This window comes from Neoarius graeffei, chromosome 13 (assembly GCF_027579695.1).
Source record: "Neoarius graeffei isolate fNeoGra1 chromosome 13, fNeoGra1.pri, whole genome shotgun sequence".
Taxonomy (NCBI): Eukaryota; Metazoa; Chordata; class Actinopteri; order Siluriformes; family Ariidae; genus Neoarius; species Neoarius graeffei.
This window is the reverse complement of record NC_083581.1, coordinates 20,310,639-20,334,552: the sequence shown is the minus strand read 5'-3', so window position 1 is coordinate 20,334,552 and position 23,914 is coordinate 20,310,639. Positions and strand designations below refer to the sequence as shown.

The 23,914-nt window shown below is 40.8% G+C and overlaps 1 protein-coding gene across 4 annotated transcripts in view; it reads left to right on the top strand.

The window, feature by feature from the left end:
* pou6f1 (POU class 6 homeobox 1) overlaps nt 1-8,416 on the top strand; it is a 156,098-nt gene extending 147,682 nt beyond the window's left edge. For 3 of the 4 annotated variants that reach the window (XM_060937321.1, XM_060937323.1, XM_060937324.1), the window contains one exon: nt 6,066-7,605. In XM_060937321.1, coding sequence (XP_060793304.1) covers nt 6,066-6,307 — 242 coding nt within the window. In that variant the 3' untranslated portion in view covers nt 6,308-7,605. The other variant, XM_060937326.1, reaches the window with a different exon arrangement.
* Nucleotides 8,417-23,914: the final 15,498 nt, after the last annotated feature.

Here is a 23,914-nt window from a genome sequence, read left to right as displayed (position 1 = left end):
TTCCTTATTTTTGAAAGAAAAGCACTGTTCTTTTCAATGAAGATCACTTTAAACTAATCAGAAATACACTCTATACATTGCTAATGTGGTAAATGAGTATTCTAGCTGCAAATGTCTGGTTTTTGGTGCAATATCTACATAGGTGTATACGTAGAGGCCCATTTCCAGCAACTATCACTCCAGTGTTCTAATGGTACGTGTTTGCTCATTGCCTCAGAAGGCTAATGGATGATTAGAAAACCCTTGTACAATCATGTTAGCACAGCTGAAAACAGTTTAGCTCTTTAGAGAAGCCATAAAACTGACCTTCCTTTGAGCAGATTGAGTTTCTGGAGCATCACATTTGTGGGGTCGATTAAATGCTCAAAATGGCCAGAAAAATGTCTTGACTATATTTTCTATACATTTTACAACTTATGGTGGTAAATAAAAGTGTGGCTTTTCATGGAAAACACAAAATTGTCTGGGTGACCCCAAACTTTTGAACGGTAGTGTAAATAACATCCATCCATCCATTATCTGTAGCCGCTTATCCTGTACAGGGTCGCAGGCAAGCTGGAGCCTATCCCAGCTGACTATGGGTGAGAGGCGCACCCTGGACAAGTCGCCAGGTCATCACAGGGCTGACATATAGACACAACCAACCATTCAACATAAGTAACATATTTCTGTAAAAATATGGTTAATGCTGCATTTTCTTTTTCTTCACAGTCTTTTGGCTGAACACTTAAAAATGTGCTTTTTGTAGCATTCAGCCACACCCACTCAAATCTTTTGAAAATATGCCTAACATGCTAAATATTTTTGCAAACTAGTCCTTGGATATTTCATTGTCCATGTTCCCAAAGTTGGTATCAAGTTACCTTGAAGATTTCTAACTAACTTCTAACTTTCAATAATTATTTTTAAAAAATGTTGAGAGTCCCCGAGTGGCTCGCTGGTTGGTAGTTGTTATGTGATGGGGCAGAACTGTTGGGTGGGTAGGAATTGGCAAATGACTAAATTAGGGAGAAAATCTGGGGGAAAATAAAAGTTGAAATTTCGTGGAGAAAAAAAAAAAAACATAGCCACTAGATGACAATCAAACCAAGTAGGGTGGAGCTTGATTTAATAAGCTCTAACAGAGGACTACTTGTATGGATCCAAACAAAACCTGAAAGGCCAATGTTATAAAGTGGTGTCCAACATTTGGGTATGGCTGTTAACTAGGGACTTTAATTCAAATAGCTGTTTCTCAGGAATTGAAAGTGATTGAGCTGAAATTTGGTGTGCTGAATACCAAATTTTTGCATATGATGTCATGTCACCATGTTGCTGTGGAGGAAACTGCAGATGAGGGTCAGGAAGTGATTTTCTACATAGGAAGTCCATCACAAACTCTCAAAATGGCGAAGGTTTGCGCTGTTTACGGTTGCTCAAATAAATCAAACGGAGAAACCACAAGGAGCTTATGTTGTGATTTTCTGTTTACAACTTGCAACATAATCTAAACTAGCACAATGTGGGCACAGATGGAACATCCCCACATAGTTAAAATACTTTTTTTTTGCCAAATATGACAATATTAAAAACAAGAATTGTGTCTTAAAAAAACAAACATTTCAAACAGAATGTATATTTTTACACCAGTGGTGGCTGGTAGTCTTTCAAACAGGGGAGGCTGGTCGGTTATGATATTTCCAGATTTTAAAAGAAAAAAGAAAAAACACATCAATTTTGCCCATACTCTTGCCTCTGATCTGGCTGATTGTTGGCAGGGTCACAAACTGTGAAATAACAGGTTCTTTTGGCCCATTAGCCTACTGTCCAATATACATGATGGTGGTGTTGGGGGGAGGGGGTATATTTTAACATTTTATATTTTAAAATTGTGGCATGTTGTTTAAAAATTGATCATGATTGAAAGCAGCTCTTTGTCAGGAACCTCAGCAGTAACAGCAGAGTGTTCTGGAATAGGCACAAGCACTGACCTTGGGGAGCCAAACATAGAGCTGGGTGCCACACATTTCATTCAATGACACTTTCCCTATATTTTACTTATTTTGACTGAGAAATGTTTTATTGACAATTTTGATAACCCTTCACTTTTAATCCAGGTCTGTAGTGTGAAATGTTCTCGGCTGTGTTTTTGTTTAAAAATGTTTTCCAAATTGTAGCTGTGTTTAATTCATATCCAGAAAAATATATATTCCAATATAATATACTCAGCATAAACATTTTAAATAGATTCTATATTTTTGGTCCATCCATGACATATTACTAAAGTAGCCTATTTACTGTTGTTGATGTGGGTCACGTATTATTCCCTACCTTTTTCACCAAGTCAATTTGAGGCATTGGTCTACCCTGCTCTTTAATTTTAATTTTTTCCTCGAAAGGAAGACTGGCAAATGGCTTCGCCAAAATTAAATCAACAATGCTTGGCATCCGTGCACAGCTTTCTTGCTAGCTGACTAGCCCCCTCAAGTTCAAGTTCAGTCACTCAAATAAACCACATTTCTGGAACTAAGATAGCCAACTTGACAACACTATATTTACACTTTATTTACAATGAAAATATATACAAACTAAAAAAGCTGGTAGAAACCGTATGTAATGAATGAAATCGAAATGTAAGCTGATCTCTTACAATACGCCACACACCACTTGCGAATCTGCATGGGACTGAACTGAAATTCACTGCTGCCTGTCTATAGTTGAAACGAGCTGTCAATCAAAGAAAATATCCGGCCGCTTTCACCAATCACCAGTCTCCTCGCGGAAAGCTTTGCCATGTCCCTCCCACTGTGAGGCTGGGAGTCCGTGGGCGGGTGTTTTCGCAGTATTTGTCCAATAATCGTCTTGCATTTTGATATTGAAAAGCGCATAGCTCCCAAATGCCATTGAAGTCCACTGAGGCTGGGAGTCCGTGGGCGGGCGTTTTCGCAGTATTTGTCCAATAATCGTCTTGCATTTTGATATTGAAAAGCGCATAGCTGCCAAATGCCATTGAAGTCCACTGAGGCTGGGCTGCATCGCGTTATCACGAGGGGGAAAAACTCATGCACACATTAGGCGAACTGGGGAAAGTTATAACGGAATGATTTCGCACTGTAGTTGGGTTGAGCACATATATTTCTATGATTCTGGATCTGAAATAGCAATGTTATAAGGTCGGCTATAACATAAGCCTAGCGCAATTCATCCTACACGATGTTCGTCATTTTTAGAGGAGGCTGAGCCTCCCTCGTTGTCTTAGAGCAATCGCCCATGTTTTACATTGCCAAAAAGCATGAAAGAATGTTCACTGTTTTGTTTTACATTTAAAGCACAAATTTGATCTGTTTGGGAACATTGGTTATAGTCAAACAGGTGTAAAATGTATACTGTTTATAAACCCAAACTTAAGCTCATGAACTCCAAAGGAGGTGCATTTGGGAGACAGAGCTTTCCAGATATCAGACCCATCTGAGATGGAGTGACCCAAATCCCTTTCCCAAACTCTCCTCAGGTTTTCCATTGAAGGCCTCTTTTTATTTAAAAGGGTTCGCCAGAGTAAAGAAATCAGACCTCTGGTATGTCCCCATTTACTTAAAAGTGAACTCAAGTTCCCTAAACTTTTATCTCGGTTGGCTCCCACTGCAGACCCCAATCCCAATATCTGCTGTAATAAAGTGTGGTAACTGCAAGTATTTAAAAAAAAATCCATCATGGATAATTCATTCTTCTTGCAATTGTAAAAATGATTTGAAAACATTTTTAGAAACCAAACATGAAAATTTCCTGATCTTTCCTGGTCCAAGCCAACAGCCCAGCATTATTCAACTTCAGGATTGAAATTCAGGATTGAGGGCTATGGGATCAAATGCAGAAAAACGTTGAGATCCCAAGGTAGTCCAAGACTGTATGGTGTTACATAGAGCAACATTTTCAGAGAAAACTTCAACTTTCATATTATTAATAATAAATGGTAAACATTCAAGGGGTTTGTGCAGGCATGCATATGCATAGAATTGGGTATGGACGTGTTCCTACCGATATCAAACGACGGCTGATATGTCCCTACCAATATTTCTGATTGAAGGAAAAAAAAAAATCACGCTCGGTGCGTAGTAACCTGTAGTTTCCACTGGGCGAAACACCATGCAAAATTTGCTCATGAATATTCAATCTGGGGGCGCGGTCACGAAAATAGGAAGCAGTTTGGCTACCATGTCAATTAGTAAGTGCGGTTGCAGTGCAGTGACCCACTGCTAGCTAGGAAACTGTCCTTGAGAAATGCAACGTTAGATTAGCTTGTAAAATGAATCAGTTAACAGCAGTTCATATTCAGTGTGTAAAAATGACAACATACGAATATGACTGTTTGTTTTCTAAGTTTGTGTGGCATGTAAATAACAATCCGACTTGATACTGACAACAACTGGTGTTCATTAAGGTCACAAAGGCATTATTAAATCATATCAAATTGTGCTAATGTTGGCTAATATTGCACCTAGTCTTGCTTGTGAAGTGCCTGCAAACTTTAGTAGCCCGCTAACCCTTAATTTGAAGTGCTTCAGTTAAGACCTGCAGAGTGCCCTGACCAAGTTCATGTAACATGACACATGTAAACAACAACCCGATGGTGATGTGGACATTGTTCGTGGCCCAGACACCTTTTAATCAAATAAAACGTTTTCACGTAATAAGCATAACAGCCTCCGCCTTCTTGATCAGAAATTTTTGGTTACTCCCTCCTCTCTTTTGAAAACGTCACATACCAAGTATATGCATACGCTGAACTGATTGGTTTTTGGATGGGCTTGGGTTGAAAGTGTAAATATTGTGATTATAACAGTAGTTTAGATATAGGCTTGAATGAATAATGTAGTATAAAAGTATAGGTGTAATGGAAAAGAAAGTATAATGCACTATAACTAAAGGTCATACGTCTTTATTATCCAGTCTCCTTGTCTGTCATTCGTTTCATTTAACATGACAGAAGTCATTAAGCGTGTTCTGAATTGAAGAAATACATTTTACACAATTTTCTTCGACCAGAACACTATCTGCGCTTCGGCAGAACCTTGTCACTACCTCCTCCCTCTCCGCTCCGGGCTCAAGAAGACAACAAAAGGGCAATAATATAACAACCACCAGTCAGAATTCAGATACATTCTGTTGCCAAGTAAAATTGTAAACTTTCAAGGTGTCAAAAACGTTCTAGAGACCTCATCCTGTTTTACCGTTAGATCAATCACATATCAGTTTAAACTAGCATTCTAAAACTAGTTAAAGATCACACAGAAGATAGCCTACTCCCCCTGCCAACCTAATGGAACACAGTGTTTAAGGCTCTGTATATGTTTTAATTCCATTTATGAGGGGAAAAGAACATACACCTTCCCGACAGTCAGTGCGTTATTCGCTTGTAAAACACATTTGCAAATTGGTAGAATGAGTTAATCATCACATGCAAGATTTGCAAGTAATCAAATGAATTGCATATTATTATTATTATTATTCATGAATTACTGCAGGGCGGCACAGTGGTGTAGTGGTTAGCACCGTCGCCTCACAGCAAGAAGGTTCGGGTTCGAGCCCCGTGGCCGGCAAGGGCCTTTCTGTGCGGAGTTTGCATGTTCTCCCTATGTCTGCGTGGGTTTCCTCCGGGTGCTCCGGTTTCCCCCACAGTCCAAAGACATGCAGGTTAGGTTAACTTGTGACTCTAAATTGACCGTAGGTGTGAATGTGAGTGTGAATGGTTGTCTGTGTCTATGTGTCAGCCCTGTGATGACCTGGCGACTTGTCCAGGGTGTACCCCGCCTCTCGCCTGTAGTCAGCTGGGATAGGCTCCAGCTTGCCTGCGACCCTGTAGAACAGGATAAAGTGGCTACAGATAATGAGATGAGATGAATTACTGCAGTTCTGAACTTCAAATTTTAAAAGTCTGGACTTTGGAGAGATGATTGATACTCTTTTGGAGGAACACAACGGAGCAAAATATTGTGACCCTCTATTGTTGACCTGAAGTTGGCACCACTGGGGGTTGGCATTGGGTTTATGTCCCCACCAAAGTTAATACCAAACCTACGTCCTTGCAGACATGCCTCCGATTCCATGGTTACACAATTGGAGTCCAGTCCGTAAACCAGCTGGTCAACTTGAGATGACCAGTAGCAGGTTAGGTACACACACACCTCCTTCTTGTTTGGGCTACATTAATTTAAGGAACTTGAGTACTGGCCTTTTGTTCTTCCACACAAATTTTGACAGAGTTTTATTTAAATCTTTAAAAAAAAAGCTAGACAAAAAGCAAGGCATTGACTGGAACAAAAATGTATAAAGGAGAGTATTCATTCTTATTACATTTATCCTACCAAATAGGGAAATGGGAAGGGGATCCCATATTTTAAGTTACTTTAAGAGGTAGGGCTAGGGATTTAAAAAAAAAAAAATCTATCTAGTAGCCAGGAAATCTAATCGAGTGTGAAATGCGCGTCATTATGGTTGGAATGGATTTCTGTGGATGAAACGTATATAAACGGACATCATCAACATATAGTGAGATTCGATGATCCTTTGCATCTGCACCTATGCTTCTGATGTCTTGACAATGCCTTATTGCCTCTGCTAATGTTAATGGATAGACCTTTCTATGGCCAGTACAAAGAGCATTGGTGAAAGAGGATAGAATATTTCTTGTTCCTCTACCTCTTTGGAATCATTTGGATGATAAACGACTTGTGCTGATGGTAGTGTAGGACTTTGAATATAGTAATTTATTTAAATGTATAAAATTAGGGCCCAAATTAAAATTTTCACAGACAGTAGTTAGGAATGGCCATTCAGTGAAATGAAACGAAAGGGTTACTGTCCTGAAAACATTAAAATAGACAACATTAAAATCCAATGAGATTTTCTTATTTGTTGTCTCTAGGCTGAGAAGAGTTTAGAGCTGGCTCACTCATTGGTTTAGACTTCATTGCCAGGACAGAAGGCCATGGCAGTGTATGTTTATGTAGGAAGTGACCGATGAATTAACCCATCAGATTTTGATTTATAGTGGGAGGGACCAAAAATTTAATCACCCTCAGCCTTCTTGAAGGCCAATACGAGCTTAACTGCGAGTCGGTACCATGAGTGTGGCGGTGACATAACCTTCCAGCCAGTGTAGCGTTCATCAGTAGTGTTAGCAAATGCTAATAAAGCAGTCAAGCCAGTGCTATCGAGAGTAGCACAGGCTAATGACAGAGAAACTAAGATTTCTGTCTCCAGACTCTTCTTCCACTCTTCTTCCACTCACCACAGTCTTTTTTACTCAGACTTAAGTATTCATTTCCCCGTGTAATTTACTTGTTTACTTTTAAAATCAACATCAACAACTGCACACAACGGAGCTACCTGGCAGCCTGCCACAGATCTCTTGCAAAATCCTTTGCCCTGTTGCTTTTTTGATGTGTCTGGCTAAGTTTTGGCTGAGCTGAAGTCCCAGCTCTAATAACCGTTTGCCACTGGTGATAACCACTGGAAGTGCTATACCATGCAAACATGAGATGATGTCAGAATCTGGAATACTGTATTATTCTATGATTTATAAAAGGTTTCGAAGGTGCCATTAATCTTGATCATATGTATGTCAATCCTGAGATCGAGATGCTGACCTCTTCTGCTCCTTGGACCTGCCTGATCCATCCTGATGCCCTATGCCTGGTTGGAGTCTCATCACATCGCTCCTGTGGAGGACGGCCCCATATGGACAGTTGCAAGTCATACTTGGAAGACGCTCTGGACACTTACAGTAATGCTTTTATGGCTGAGGACTACAGTTGACTTGCTAACTTTAGGACTGCAGTTGTCATGAACAGTTTTGCATTCAAGTTTCCATCAATGAAGAGATATCAACGAAACTGACTTCATGTAAAAACTGTTAATGTTATAGTCATGTTGTCTGTTGTTGCCCAAATGAAGATGGGTTCCCTTTTGAGTCTGGTTCCTCTCGAGGTTTCTTCCTCATGTCGTCTGAGGGAGTTTTTCCTTGCCACCATCGCCACAGGCTTGCTCATTGGGGATAGATTAGGGATAAAATTAGCTCATGTTGTAAGTCATTCAAATTCTGTAAAGCTGCTTTGCGACAATGTTTACTGTTAAAAGTGCTATATAAATAAACTTGACTTGACATGTATGGAAACGCTGAGGTGTCGTCACTAATTTAACTGACCACACTGCAATATTTTGTTCGGATAGGCAAGTAACCTGCTTGTTTACCAAATTCCTAATACTTTTGTTTAGCTAGAAACACTAATATGGTTGGTGTAATTTAGATTAAGTTCTCAAGTAAATTCACTAGGATTTATAACTACTCAAAATTCCTTACTTCCCTTTCTAAATTCAGCTGATTTTGTACCCTCATTTTTTGCTGTGATGTACGGTACAATCCCAGTTCCAAAAAAGTTGGGACACTGTAAAACTTAAAGCAGAATGCACTGATTTGCAAATCATGGAAACCCTATATTTCATTGAAAATAGTACAAAGACAACATATCAAATCTTGAAACTAAGAAATCTTATTGTTGAAAAATATATGCTCGTTTTGAATTTGATGTCAGCAACACGTTTCAAAATAGTTGGGACCGGGGCAACAAAAGAGTACAAAAGTTGTGTAATGCTTAAAACAAACAAACAAAAAACCGACCTAATTTGGTTAATTGGCAACAGGACAGCAACATGATCATGTATAAAAAGAGCATCCCAGAGAGGCCGAGTCTCTCAGAAGTACGTAAAGATGGGGAGGGGTTCACCACTCTGTGAAAGACTGCGTGGGCAAACAGTGCAACAATTTGTAATAAACATTGCCATCTCTCACCAGTTACTTGCTGAGAAGCCCTGAAAGCTTCAATACAAGGACATACCTTATACAGCCCCAGTTCCAAAAAAGTTGGGATGCTGTGTGAAACACAAATAAAAACAAGGCAGTCATGGAAACCCTTTAATAGTACTCTTTATGAAATATTGCTCTTCAATCCATTGGTTGGACTAAATTACAAAATATGGTCTCAGACAGAAGGGAGGAATTAAATAATTTAATTTAATTTAATTTAATATAAACTCTTCCCTTCTGAGATACTGAGGCCAGCACCATGGCCGTAGCCAGCTATGAGGCTACCGAGGTCCGGACCTCGGTCATTTTTAAGAGCTGAAAATACATTTGTACGCTAAATATTCAACTGGATAAAAAAAAGAATAACATTAAAACGTCTCTGTAAAAAGTGCATTGTTAATTATGTTAAATGTTGATTCTGTCTTCTGTGTCTGTTTCGTGCACGCGGCTCTGAGACCAAGAACACAAAAATGAATGAGCGCGCGACTTGGGGGAGGAACGCAGTGCAGTAGACACGTTTTTTTCATGGTAATCATCAGCACACTTTCATGAAGCTGTTAAATTTACATTTTTGAAGCAGCGCAGTTGTAGCCTACCTTGTTTGTGATTTTAAAAATAAATCATTCGATAAGCCAAAGCAATAGAGTGGAACGTTTCAACTTATGTTTGCCTTGGATAACTTTGCCTTGTGATATTAGAGAGTTTAAGAGGATCTTGATAGGATTGGGTCCTCTGCGTCTGTATCTTGCATGCGTGGGAGAGCAAGAACAGAGAAAAAACCAACAAGATAGGGCAGGCTATGAGAGTGTGCGAGTGCGATCCCCAAAAGAACGCAGTTCTAGACACTGCGACACACGTACACAGTTGATAAGGCAAACTGTTCAACAAGTTTAAAGTTACCCCTACTCTTTATTCAAACATGGTGGTGTATACTGATTTTTTTTTTCCCAGAATTTTTTTTTTTGTGTAGGTGTAACGGATGCCAGATTGTTAATGTATCTTAGTTACATAGGCTACATGGTTAGGGTATCTTTTGTCCTCATTGCTTGGGCCAGATCAAACCATTAAACAAGCTTAAATTATTCTTACTCTTGCCACATACACGATTTTTTTTTTTCAAAACTGATGATATTCAGTTCAAACACCGTTAAAAGTAATTTCAGGACTAGATCTCTTGCGTGACGTGTAATTCACCCCCAGTGTTGGGAGTAACGCGTTACAAAAGTAACGAATTACTGTAATGCATTACTTTTTGCAGTAACGTGGTAATGTAAGGCATTACAGAAAAAAAAAATTGGTAATATTTTACTCGGTACAAATGTCAGTAACGCGCGTTACAATGCATTTTTAACCTGGAATGAAGTGGTGGGCTTTTTTTCCTTCATACAAATTCGCCAAAATCATGCGAGATCAGCAGAGGTGAAACGTCCGCGCAAAATGTTTCACTTCCTTTTCCTTTAGGCTAGTCAGACAGGAGAGAGATGAGCATAGACACATAAACATAGATGCCACCTTCTGCGCAGAATCATACGTCATCCTCGCCGCCATATTGGATGTGGCAAAGTGGAGATTCTTCAACCATCTCTGGTGTAGCGTCTAGACAGTAGCCGAGAATAAAGATGCCTCATTCATGTGCTGCGTTTAACTGTACCAACAGGTTTACCATCCAAATGAGATCACATGGGATTACCTTTCACAGGTGAGACTGGAAAAATACTTTTCATTACTGTTCCTTCAGTCTTCAGTTTCCCAGCTCATCTCCACCAGGTAGGTATATAGTTATAAGCAGTGAGAATTAGATAATACAGTGCCACACTATGATGAACGTTTTTGAACGTATGATGAATGTTTTTAACCTTTCTGAATGTGAAGGGGGGCGGCACGGTGGTGTAGTGGTTAGCGCTGCCGCCTCACAGTAAGAAGGTCCTGGGTTCGAGCCCCGTGGCCAGCGAGGGCCTTTTTGTGTGGAGTTTGCATGTTCTCCCCGTGTCCGCATGGGTTTCCTCCGGGTGCTCCGGTTTCCCCCACAGTCCAAAGACATGCAGGTTAGGTTAACTGGTGACTCTAAATTGACCGTAGGTGTGAATGTGAGTGTGAATGGTTGTCTGTGTCTATGTGTCAGCCCTGTGATGACCTGGCAACTTGTCCAGGGTGTACCCCGCCTTTCACCCGTAGTCAGCTGGGATAGTAGGCTCCAGCTTGCCTGCGACCCTGTAGAACAGGATAAAGTGGCTAGAGATAATGAGATGAGATGAATGTGAAGGAATCAGTGTATTTTGTTTTGGTATGACGTTAGAACCTGGCCGAACTCAGTTTGGCGCTCATTCAGCTCACTTTATTCAACGAGAGTAGGTCTGTGTGGTGACTCAATAAATAAAACAGTAAATTTTTATTTTCATTCACTATTTCCAGTTTTTCCACTATTTCCATCATTTATCATATTCAGTCTTGTAGGTTGGTTATTGTGGCCTCAGGTTTTGGTAGCTTGCTACGGTATGCTGACTGATTAGCTTACCTGAGCTATCTATCGCGTATCTGTCGCTAGTTTGCAGTGTACAGGGTATTTCGCACACTATTTATAACCATCACATTAAAAGTTATATATGTTGTTTTGAGGGCGGCACGGTGGTGTAGTGGTTAGCGCTGTCGCCTCACAGCAAGAAGGTCCTGGGTTCGAGCCCCGGGGCCGGCGAGGGCCTTTCTGTGTGGAGTTTGCATGTTCTCCCCGTGTCCGCGTGGGTTTCCTCCGGGTGCTCCAGTTTCCCCCACAGTCCAAAGACATGCAGGTTAGGTTAACTGGTGACTCTAAATTGACCGTAGGTGTGAATGTGAGTGTGAATGGTTGTCTGTGTCTATGTGTCAGCCCTGTGATGACCTGGCGACTTGTCCAGGGTGTACCCCGTCTTTCGCCTGTAGTCAGCTGGGATAGGCTCCAGCTTGCCTGCGACCCTGTAGAAGGATAAAGCGGCTAGAGATAATGAGATGAGATGTTGTTTTGATGCCTGTTTGTTTCCCAAATATATACGTGTGTGTCTTAATGGGTGAATAAAAGGCATCGAATTAAATATTATTGTAGAAAGGGGCTTTATGAAGTTCAGTCCATTTACTTGCATTGGTTTACGGGGAAGATTTGCCACATCAAATATGGCGGACACTCTGACATATCCCAGCAACGGGCCACCCAGCTCAATGCGGCGTCTATGTTTATATGTCTGTGGAGATGAGTGAACCTGCAGCTGATCTAACGTCGGAAAGCACATTCTCCAGATGGGCACACGCCCATTACTTTAAGTTTGTGAAAAATAAGGATGTGAAGAACATCGTAGTCAAATGCACTTTGTGTGCTAAAAGTGAAGAACTGTCCACTTCCCGAAATAGCACCAGTAATTTAACTAAGCATTTACAGAGGTGCCATAGTAACATGAAGTTAGCAAGGAAGCAAGTGGAGGATGAGAGTGGCGATAAAATCACAAAGCAGCCAAAATTAACGTTCTCCCGCTCTGAGATGCTCCTTCAGCCTCAGGAGGTTAGGAGACTTGTGGTGGAGTATGTTGTTGAAGATATGCTGACAGTTTGTTTACATTTTTGTCCTGTGTAACTGAGTTTTTTTTCTGGTCGGAAGTCAGACTAAAGTGATTGAGCTGCCTTTCCTTCGAGGACTAATATGCCTAAGCACTTCAATATCATTAAAAGCACTTTGATTTTGTTATTTCTAATTCTGTTTTTCGAAATGTGACTGGGTAGCCTCATATAGCTAATAGTCATTGTCAAGCCGTGATTTAAAAGGCTTGTGGGTTTTTTTCAGGCCGGTTTTATTGTAGGCTACGATTTGCCATAATATGTTCATTTTTGTTAAATTTCTGAAATGGAGTCATATCCCTTAGGGCTAATCTTTTTTTTTTTTTTTTATGAAGCATAAACTATGCTTAATGCTGTAAACTTGAAAACAATAAAGGCATAGAAATGCTAATTTTGTATCCTGTCATATCTTTAGACATTACAATACAATACAGTTCAATTAATGTTAATATGAATAGGCCTAAAGTTACAGTATTTCTCTCACAATTTGCCAGACTTTCACCTTTTGTCTGTTCTTGCGATGATTGATTGTTCCTTGTATTGTGCCATGAGCCTTCACTGTGGCTATTATATTCTAGTGTTTTTAACCATAAGCCAAGCTCAGTCAGATACCACAGCACCTTCCACTGGATGTGTGATGAGCTAATTGAGCGTCTTGAGCTACATTTAGATTGCCAAATCCATACTTCCAGTTATTTTGGTGAGAGTAACTTAAAAGTAATGCAATAGTAGTGTAATGCCTTACATTTTAAATACAGTAATATTGTCTCATCTCATCTCATTATCTCTAGCCGCTTTATCCTTCTACAGGGTCGCAGGCAAGCTGGAGCCTATCCCAGCTGACTACGGGCGAAAGGCGGGGTACACCCTGGACAAGTCGCCAGGTCATCACAGGGCACAGTAATATTGTAATGTAACTAATTACTTTAAAATGACAGTAACAAGTAATAAGTAATGCAAAACAGTTTTGAAGTAACTTGCCCAACACTGCACGGTGGTGTAGTGGTTAGCGCTGTCGCCTCACAGCAAGAAGGTCCTGGGTTCGAGCCCCGGGGCCGGCGAGGGCCTTTCTGTGTGGAGTTTGCATGTTCTCCCCGTGTCCGCGTGGGTTTCCTCCGGGTGCTCCGGTTTCCCCCACAGTCCAAAGACATGCAGGTTAGGTTAACTGGTGACTCTAAATTGACCGTAGGTGTGAATGTGAGTGTGAATGGTTGTCTGTGTCTATGTGTTAGCCCTGTGATGACCTGGCGACTTGTCCAGGGTGTACCCCGCCTTTCGCCCGTAGTCAGCTGGGATAGGCTCCAGCTTGCCTGCGACCCTGTAGAAGGATAAAGCGGCTAGAGATAATGAATGAATGAATGAATGCCCAACACTGTTCACCCCTCTCATTTAAATATGTCGAAAATGTTTCAACATATTTAAATTTCGGCTTTGCGCGCGCATCACGGACCTTGGCGACTTTAAAATGCTGGCTACGGCCCTGGTCAGCAATGACAGGTGTATGAGCCGATAAGACAATTGAGCAATAAAATTGAGAGAACCTGCTGAGAAACCATGAGGCTAACTAGTAGCTAGGCTAACAGCTTGCTGTGTGGATACAGCGGACCTGGTGCAGGTAGATCTTCTGGCAAACAGCTTTATTGTGCCAATAAAAACTGGCGACATGGGTCCGAAGAAGAATCCGACGGCAGAGGAAGTCAACGATATTAAAAAATCGCTAGACTTCATAACGGAGGAAGTGTCTGCTGTTCAGCTGCAGCAAAAGAGTATACTGAATCTGGTCAAAGAAGTGAAGGCTCTGCGGCTGCTGAATGCCGAAAAAGAAAAGCGCATGAACTACCTGGAAAGCAGAGTCACGGACCTGGAGCAGTATACACGGGTCAATGATGTGATCATCACCGGTCTCAAAATAAAGCCCCGGTCATACACTCGAGCGGTGACCAAGAACGACGAGGGAGAGCCCGGTGAGCTGGATGCTGACTCCGCAGAGCAACAGGTGACTGATTTCCTACAGTCCAAGGGAATCAAGTTGGACTGTAATTACATCGAGGCATGCCACCCTCTACACAGGAGGAACGCCAGTGACAGACCAGCCGTAATACTGTGATTTACAAACAGAAAACACAAGAGCGCACTTCTGAAACAAGGAAGAAAGCTAAAGGGAACAGATGTCTTCATAAACAAGCACCTAGCCAAACACAATGCTGATATAGCCAGAAAAGCGCATCAGCTCAAGAAACAGAAGAAAATACAAAACACTTGGACTTCAAACTGTAAAATATTCATAAAACTAAACGGGACCCCTGAGGAAGCCAAGGTGATCTGCATGAGGAATATTGCTGAATTGGACAAATTCCAATGACTGTCATGAACTGGACTATAGCTACTGGAACAATGATCGTCATGATCCGGACTGGTCTGGGTGAACTGCACTGGACTCTGGGTAACAACAGAACACAACCATGACAGAGCTCACTCTACATCCGGGGAATATAGGCACATAACACAGAGGATAAGTAAATATCAACAACTGGATCTGGAAGAATTTGAACACAGTGATCACAACATGATGGATTTGGAACAGGATATAGATCCGGACAGCAATTTTTTATCCGCCATAAAAAATAATTGCTGCTACTACACTGATGATCAATACAACCAGAACATTAATCCTGAGGGCAAATTATCAATCATTCATTTCAACAGTAGAAGCTTATATGCAAATTTCAATAACATTAAGAATTATTTACATACATTTTATAAGCCATTCAATATAATAGCAATATCTGAAACATGGATTGACACTGAAAAAGGTATAGACTTTGAATTAGATGGCTATGAACTCAGGTAAATAAACAGACAAAATAAGGGTGGTGGAGGAGTTGCTATGTATATTGATAAATCTTTAGATTTCAGTGTCTTGAATGGAATGACAACTGGGATTGATAATCTACTTGAATGCTTAACAATTGGAATCTGCATGGAGAAGAATAAAAATGTTATTGTTAGCTGTATTTATAGAGCACCAGGGTCAAGCATAGATACATTCAGTGAATCGATGGAAAGTATATTTTCAAAAATAGGTAATAAAACTTTTTTTGTGTGTGGGGATTTCAATGTTGACATATCAAATCCAAATAAACACAATGCTACAGACGAATCTATCAATACAATATACAGTATGAGCCTATTTCCGAGAATCACTAGACCCAGCAGAATTACATCTCATTCTGCCACTCTCATTGATATTTTCACCAATGACATTGATAATAATACGATAAGCGGATTATTAATCAATGACATAAGCGACCATTTGCCAGTTTTTACAGTTTATGACATCAGACACAGGAAAAAGTCAAATAAGCAAACAGTATATAGACGAGTAAGAACAGAAGAATCCATTAACACACTAAAAAAATGAATTATTGGAGTATAACTGGGATATAATGTATAGAGAAAAAGATGTTGACCTTGCATATGTGTTTCTAAGAATCTTTTTCCTCATTATATGATAAGTATTGTCCAGTTAAGAAATCCCATCTCATCTCATTATCTGTAGCCGCTTTATCCTGTTCTACAGGGTCGCAGGCAAGCTGGAGCCTATCAAATCAAATCAAGTTTATTTGTATAGCGCTTTTAACAATAAACATTGTCACAAAGCAGCTTTACAGAATTTGAACGACTTAAAACATGAGCTAATTTTATCCCTAATCTATCCCCAATGAGCAAGCCTGTGGCGATGGTGGCAAGGAAAAACTCCCTCAGACGACATGAGGAAGAAACCTCGAGAGGAACCAGACTCAAAAGGGAACCCATCCTCATTTGGGCAACAACAGACAGCCTGACTATAATATTAACAGTTTTAACAGGTATAACCCTCAACTATCCTCATGGGGCCATCCTTCACAGGAGCGGTGCGATAAAACTCCGACCAGACGCAGGGCACCAGGATGGATCAAGTAGGTCCGAGGGGCAGAAGAGGCCAGCATCTCAATCCCAGGATCAACATGTAACTCAGAGGGACAGATGGGGGGGGGGGGGGGGGGGGGGGAAAGAGAGAGAGAAAGAAAACACGTTGTTAGGTATGCCCTAAAAATGACAAGTATTAAATCTGTGTGGTAGGCTCGCAGAGACGAGAGTCTTTACATCAGGCATAACACACAACAATGACATGTTAATATGGTAAAATATATCATGACCTGCTCTGGCTGGATGCTTGATTGGGTGATGGGAGCACACTCCTCAGCAATGATGAGATGCAGATGGGACCCTTAGGGCTGGCCAAGACAGTTACATTTCACCGGGTCTGGGACATCCGACAGAATGTCTGACGGCCGATTCCCTGCAGGCTACGATAGCCAGTCGAGGTCTCCACCCTCTCCACCAAAAGATTTCCTGTTGACTCCATGTAACTCAGAGGGACAGATTTGGGGTGGGGGGAGGGAAAGAAAACACAGGTGGTTAGGTATGCCCAATGTCACCTGAATAAGTAGGAACAGTATACATATTGCACCGAGTACAAGCAGGGACTCCGGCAACTAACTATGACAGTATAACTAAAAGGAGAGAGCCAGAAGGTAACACAGGCATGAGGGAGCCCCGGGACATAAAGCAGCCAGCCACTACACCGTCAACAAACTCGAGTGAGCAAGCGAGTGGGGACTGACAGCATCCATACATCCCAGTTTACCAAAACACTCTATGTCTGAGGACCCTCCAGATCTACTCATAAACACCATTAACAAAAGGCTTGACTAAACAGATATGTTTTCAGCCTAGACTTAAATGCTGAGACTGTGTCTGATTCCCGAACATTACTTGGAAGGCTGTTCCATAACTGTGGGGCTTTGTAAGAAAAGGCTCTGCCCCCTGATGTAGCCTTCACTATACGAGGTACCAGCAGATAGCCTGCACCTTTTGATCTAAGTAGGCGTGGCGGGTCATAGAGGAGCAGAAGTTCACTCAGGTACTGTGGTGCGAGACCATTTAGTGCTTTAAAGGTCAATAGTAGTATTTTATAATCAATACGAAATTTGATTGGGAGCCAATGCAGTGTGGATAAGACAGGCGTGATGTAGTCATATTTTCTAGTTCTAGTAAGGACTCTTGCTGCTGCATTTTGAACTAACTGGAACTTGTTTATGCACTTATTGGAACATCCAGACAGTAAGGCATTACAATAATCCAACCTGGAGGTAACGAAAGCATGGACTAGTTTTTCTGCATCATGCAATGACATTAAATTTCTTATCTTTGCAATATTTCTGAGATGAAAGAAAGCTATCCGGGTGATGTTATCAATGTGAGTTTTGAATGAAAGACTGGGGTCAATAATCACTCCGAGGTCTTTTACTGCTACACGTGAAGAAACAGAAAGGCCATCCAGAGTTACTGTGTAATCAGAAAACTTACTTCTAGCTGTATGTGGTCCTAGCACAAGTACTTCAGTCTTGTCAGAGTTAAGCAGAAGGAAATTAATAAGCATCCAGTGTCTAATGTCCTTAACACATTCCTCAATTCTATTAAGCTGGTGTCTCTCATCAGGTTTTGCAGAGACATACAACTGTGTGTCATCAGCATAACAGTGGAAACTAATACAATGTTTACGAATAATATCACCCAGAGGTAACATATATATAGAAAAAAGCAGTGGACCCAAGACAGAACCTTGTGGAACACCAAACTTTACCTCGGTACGTCTAGAAATATCACCATTTATATCAACATACTGATAACGATCAGTTAGATAAGACCTGACCCAGGAGAGGGCCATTCCCTTAACTCCCACAACATTTTCTAGTCTATCCAGAAGAATGGAATGATCAATGGTATCAAATGCTGCACTAAGGTCAAGCAACACAAGTAGCGAGACACAGCCCTGATCAGACGCCAACAGTAGGTCGTTTACTACTTTAACCAGTGCTGTCTCTGTGCTATGATGAGGTCTAAATCCTGACTGATACATTTCATGGATGTTATTCCTATGTAAATATGAGCATAACTGCTGTGCCACAGCTTTTTCAAGGATCTTGGAGATAAAGGGGAGGTTTGATATTGGCCGATAATTGGACAGCTGACAGGGATCAAGGTCAGGTTTTTTAATCAGGGGTTTGATAACTGCTAGTTTAAAGGATTTGGGTACATAGCCAATCATAAGAGAAGAATTTATTATTTTTAGAAGCGGTTCAATTACTCCAGGCATTATCTGTTTGAATAGATGTGTCGGTAAGGGATCTAGTACGCAAGTTGAGGCTTTTGATGTAGAGATTAATGAAAGTAATTCAGTTTATTTTAGGGGAGTAAAACATTCTAACTGATGATCTGATACAGTTATATTGTTAACTACAAGGTCACTTTCATTGTCTAACCTTAAATTAGTAGTTTGAATTTTTTGTTGGATATTCTCAATTTTGTCATTAAAAAAATTCATGAAGTCGTTGCTACTACATACTGCAGGTGTGCATGTGTTGATAGTGGACTTATTCCTGGTTAATTTTGCTACAGTATTAAATAGGAATCTAGGATTATTTTTGTTATCTTCTATTAGGGAGGAGAAATATGTTGATCTCGCAGCACTAAGAGCTTTTCTATACTTCAGGAAGCTCTCCTTCCAAGCTTATTTGAACACTACCAATTTTGTTTGACGCCATTTACGTTCCAATTTTCGAGTGGTCTGTTTTAATGTGCGAGTGTCATCATTATACCAGGGTGCTAATTTTTTGTCTCTGACCATTTTCCTTTTTAGAGGAGCTACATGATCTAAAGTATGGCGGAATGTTGACGCTAAGCATTCAGTTGCCTGATCAAGTTCTGCAGGGGCTGACAGTGACCCAATCAAAGTTGACAGCTCTGGGAGATCATTTATAAAGCTCTGTGCAGTAGTTGACGTGAAAGTACGTTTAATACAGTAGCGTGGTGAGGTGCATATATTATTACTCAGACATATTTTGAATGAGATGAGACAATGATCTGAGATAACTTCAGACTGTGGAAGTATGACTATATTGTCTACGTTTAATCTGAATGTTAGTATTAGATCAAGGGTGTGACCACCATTATGGGTCGGTCCTATGACATTCTGCTTAATCCCGACTGAATCTAAGATGGACACAAACGCTGTTTTTAAAGGGTCTTCTGGGTTATCGAAGTGAATATTAAAATCTCCGACAACTAAAGCTTTGTCTAAGGAAATAACCAGATCTGAGATAAAATCTGCAAATTCAGAAAGAAACTCAGAATATGGCCCCGGGGGCCTGTAAATAATAAGCAATGGAATTAACTGGGTAGACTTATTTTTCGAGGCTACATACATTATATGAGTATGAAGAACTTCAAATGTATTAAATTTATAACCAGGTTTGTGTGTTACACCTAGATAATCGTTATAAATAACCGCGACGCCTCCTCCTCTGCCAGTTAGACGAGGCTGGTGTATATAACTGTATCCAGGAGGACTTGCTTCATTTAATGCTATAAATTACCGCGACGCCTCCTCCTCTGCCAGTTAGACGAGGCTGATGTATATAACTGTATCCAGGAGCCTATCCCAGCTGACTATGGGCGAAAGACGGGGTACACCCTGGACAAGTCGCCAGGTCATCACAGGGCTGACACATAGACGCAGACAACCATTCACACTCACATTCACACCTACGGTCAATTTAGAGTCACCAGTTAACCTAACCTGCATGTCTTTGGACTGTGGGGGAAACCGGAGCACCCGGAGGAAACCCACGCGGACACGGGGAGAACATGCAAACTCTGCACAGAAAGGCCCTCGCCGGCCATGGGGCTCAAACCCGGACCTTCTTGCTGTGAGGCGACAACGCTAACCACTACACCACCATGCCGCCCCAATTAAGAAATATAACAGAAATCTAGCAATTTCCCATGGATTGTAATCCATGGAAATTGCCCATGGATTACAAAAGGTCTACAAAATGCTTGCAAAAAGAAAAATACACTCTACAGAGATTTCATAAGACAGAGAACTAAAGAGGCAGAATATAAATATAAAAAATATAAGAACAAGTTAACTGATATTATAAGGGCAAGTAAGAAAGATTAATACAAGAGGATATTCGATGACAATAGAAATAACATTAAAGGAATATGGAAAATACTAAACAATATTATAAGAAATGGATCGAAACAATCTGCCAAAGTATTTAATTGATAAGGATATTGAAAATTATAACATGAAGGATGTGGCTAATAGCTTTAATGAATTATTTGTAAGTGTTGGACCTGACCTTGCAAGAAAAATCCCTGATTCAGGTACATATGATGAACAGTTGTTAGAGAGAAATCCTTGCTCATTGTTTCTTCAAGCAGTAGACGAAAATGAAATTTTGAATATTGTTAAAAAATGTAAGAACAAACAGTCCACTGACTTTAATGATATCAATATGTCACTGATAAAAAAGGTCATTGAGGGCATTGTTAAGCCATTAACATACATCTGTAATTTATCATTTCAAACTGGTTCATTTCCAAATAAAATGAAAATAGCTAAAGTCATACCTCTGTTCAAGGCTGGAAACAAACATATTTTCACAAACTATAGACCTGTCTCCTTGCTCCCACAATTTGCAAAAAATACTGGAAAAACTCTTCAATAACAGATTGGACACATTTTTAGAAAAACACAAAATTCTTGCCGAGAATCAGTATGGGTTTAGGTCAAACAGATCAAAATCATTGGCAATAATAGAGGCAATAGAAGAAATCACAAATGCTATAGATCGCAAGCAATATGCTATTGGAGTATTTATTGATTTAAAAAAAGCTTTTGACACAATCAACCATGAAATATTAATCAAGAAACTGGAAAGATATGGTATCAGGGGAATAGTGCTGGATTGGGTGAAAAGTTATTTAAGTGGGAGACAGCAGTTTGTGAAATTGGGTGATTGTGTTTCTTCATGTTTGGACATTGCTTGTGGGGTCCCCCAGGGGTCTGTGTTGGGCCTTAAGTTTTTCATTTTGTACATTAATGATAGGGCGGCACGGTGGTGTAGTGGTTAGCGCTGTCGCCTCACAGCAAGAAGGTCCGGGTTCGAGCCCCGTGGCCGGCGAGGGCCTTTCTGTGTGGAGTTTGCATGTTCTCCCCGTGTCCGCGTGGGTTTCCTCCGGGTGCTCCGGTTTCCCCCACAGTCCAAAGACATGCAGGTTAGGTTAACTGGTGACTCTAAATTGACCGTAGGTGTGAGTGTGAATGGTTGTCTGTGTCTATGTGTCAGCTCTGTGATGACCTGGTGACTTGTCCAGGGTGTACCCCACCTTTCGCCCGTAGTCAGCTGGGATAGGCTCCAGCTTGCCTGCGACCCTGTAGAACAGGATAAAGTGGCTAGAGATAATGAGATGAGATGAGACATTAATGATATATGTAAAGACACTAAGGTATTGCATTTTGTGTTGTTTGCTGATGACACAAATATTTTCTATTCTGGGGGTAACTTACAAAAATTACAGAAGGACATCATAGAAATGAACAAACTAAAAAAATGGTTCGACGGAAACAGGTTATCATTAAATCTGAGCAAGACAAAAATAATGTTATTTGGTAATTGTACACAGGTACTAATAAAGATCGGTGGAGTTGAGATAGAAAGAGTTCACGAAGTTAAATTTTTGGGGGCAACCATAGATGACAATCAATTGGAAATCACATATCAAAAATGTACAAACTAAAATCTCAAGAAGCATTGCAATAATAAGCAAGGCAAAAAAGGTTTTGGATCAGAAATCACTCCACTCTTTATTGTTCCCTAGCCTCACCATACTTTCAATACTGTACTGAGGTTTGGGGCAACAATTACAAAACATCACTATGGCCACTAACCATCATTCAAAAAAGAGCAATATGGATCATTCACAATGCTGGCTATCAGGAACACACAAACTCATTATTTCTACAGTCTAAATTACTAAAATTTACAGACATCGTGGATTATCAAACAGCTCAAATAATGTTCAAAGCTAAAAATAATCTCATCTCATTATCTCTAGCCGCTTTATCCTGTTCTACAGGGTCGCAGGCAAGCTGGAGCCTATCCCAGCTGACTACGGGCGAAAGGCAGGGTACACCCTGGACAAGTCGCCAGGTCATCACAGGGCTGACACATAGACACAGACAACCATTCACACTCACATTCACACCTACGGTCAATTTAGAGTCACCAGTTAACCTAACCTGCATGTCTTTGGACTGTGGGGGAAACTGGAGCACCCAGAGGAAACCCACGCGGACACGGGGAGAACATGCAAACTCCACACAGAAAGGCCCTCGCCGGCCACGGGGCTCGAACCCGGACCTTCTTGCTGTGAGGCGACAGCGCTAACCACTACACCACCGTGCCGCCCTAAAAATAATCTCATTCATTATCTCTAGCCGCTTTATCCTGTTCTACAGGGTCGCAGGCAAGCTGGAGCCTATCCCAGCTGACTACAGGCGAAAGGCGGGGTACACCCTGGACAAGTCGCCAGGTCATTGCAGGGCTGACACATAGACACAGACAACCATTCACACTCACATTCACACCTACGGTCAATTTAGAGTCACCAGTTAACCTAACCTGCATGTCTTTGGACTGTGGGGGAAACCGGAGCACCCAGAGGAAACCCACGCAGACACGGGGAGAACATGCAAACCCCACACAGAAAGGCCCTCGCCGGCCACGGGGCTCGAACCCGGACCTTCTTGCTGTGAGGCGACAGCGCTAACCACTACACCACCGTGCCGCCCTAAAAATAATCTATTACCAATATATATACAGAAATTATTCAGTGTCCATGAGGGGAGTTATAATTTAAGGGGAAAAATTAACTTTAATTTAACTTTATTTTGCACAAACAGGAAAAGTTTTTGTGTTTCAGTTAGCAGGGTGAGATTATGGAACAGGTTCACCATGGAATTGAAGCAATGTCCAAACATGAAACAGTTTAAAATGAGGTTCAAAGACACTATTTTCAAGAGGTACAGGGATGAGGGAGGTGATGGGTAGCACTAAGTGTTATGAGGACACATTTCTGTTACTTTTCATGTCTGTGTGCATGTGTTGTGCATGCGTACTGTATATGAAGGTGTGTGCTTTTAATAGATATATTTTATATGGATGGATGGATGGATGGATGGATGGATGGATGGATGGGGAGGCGTGTGTATATAGGGATGTATATGTGTATGTAGATATGTATGTATGCGTGTATATGTGTTTATGTATATGTATGTATGTATGTGTATGGATATAGGTAAATTACATTTAGGTTCTCTCAATACAAGGTCAGAAATACATTTTATTTATCTATAAGTATCAGGCATGAGCATCTAGACAGGTAACAAGGAAGCTTGTTATTGTTATTCATTATTTAAGGAGAAGGGGTGGGAGTTTATAAGTTTTACTTCTCACTCCTTTTCGAATATGTATTTCTATGTATTATGTTTAAATGTTTTGTTTTATTTTTCTTTTTATTATTTTGGTTTTCATATTC